Source organism: Crocuta crocuta, unplaced genomic scaffold (assembly GCF_008692635.1).
Source record: "Crocuta crocuta isolate KB4526 unplaced genomic scaffold, BGI_CrCroc_1.0 scaffold193, whole genome shotgun sequence".
Lineage (NCBI taxonomy): Eukaryota > Metazoa > Chordata > Mammalia > Carnivora > Hyaenidae > Crocuta > Crocuta crocuta.
This window is the reverse complement of record NW_027529624.1, coordinates 8,064,036-8,064,281: the sequence shown is the minus strand read 5'-3', so window position 1 is coordinate 8,064,281 and position 246 is coordinate 8,064,036. Positions and strand designations below refer to the sequence as shown.

The window sequence follows — 246 nt, the reverse complement described above, 5'->3', positions numbered from 1 at the left end:
GTTTCTTGGCCGCAGGGAGAGGGAGCGTGAGCTGTATGGGCCCAAGAAGAGGGGACCCAAACCCAAAACTTTCCTCCTGAAGGTAACCTGGCCCAGCCCCAGCAGCCCCCTCTCGGGCCCCTAGCCCTGGCGCAGCACGAGGCCTGCGAGGGAGGGACAGATCGCGGCTGCCCAGGCAGGCGGACCTTTCCAGAGGGGCCCCTGCTGGGCAGGGGGTGGTTGTGAGCCCCACGTCGAGCCCCTGGC

The 246-nt window shown here is 68.3% G+C and overlaps 1 protein-coding gene across 1 annotated transcript in view; it reads left to right on the top strand.

Moving 5' to 3' along the window:
* The window catches only part of CBX6 (chromobox 6), a 6,171-nt gene that overhangs the window by 943 nt on the left and 4,982 nt on the right, over positions 1-246 (top strand). The window contains exon 3 of the mRNA XM_077762132.1: positions 16-82. Within this exon, the coding sequence (XP_077618258.1) occupies positions 16-82 (67 nt within the window). The remainder of the gene's footprint in view (positions 1-15; positions 83-246) is intronic.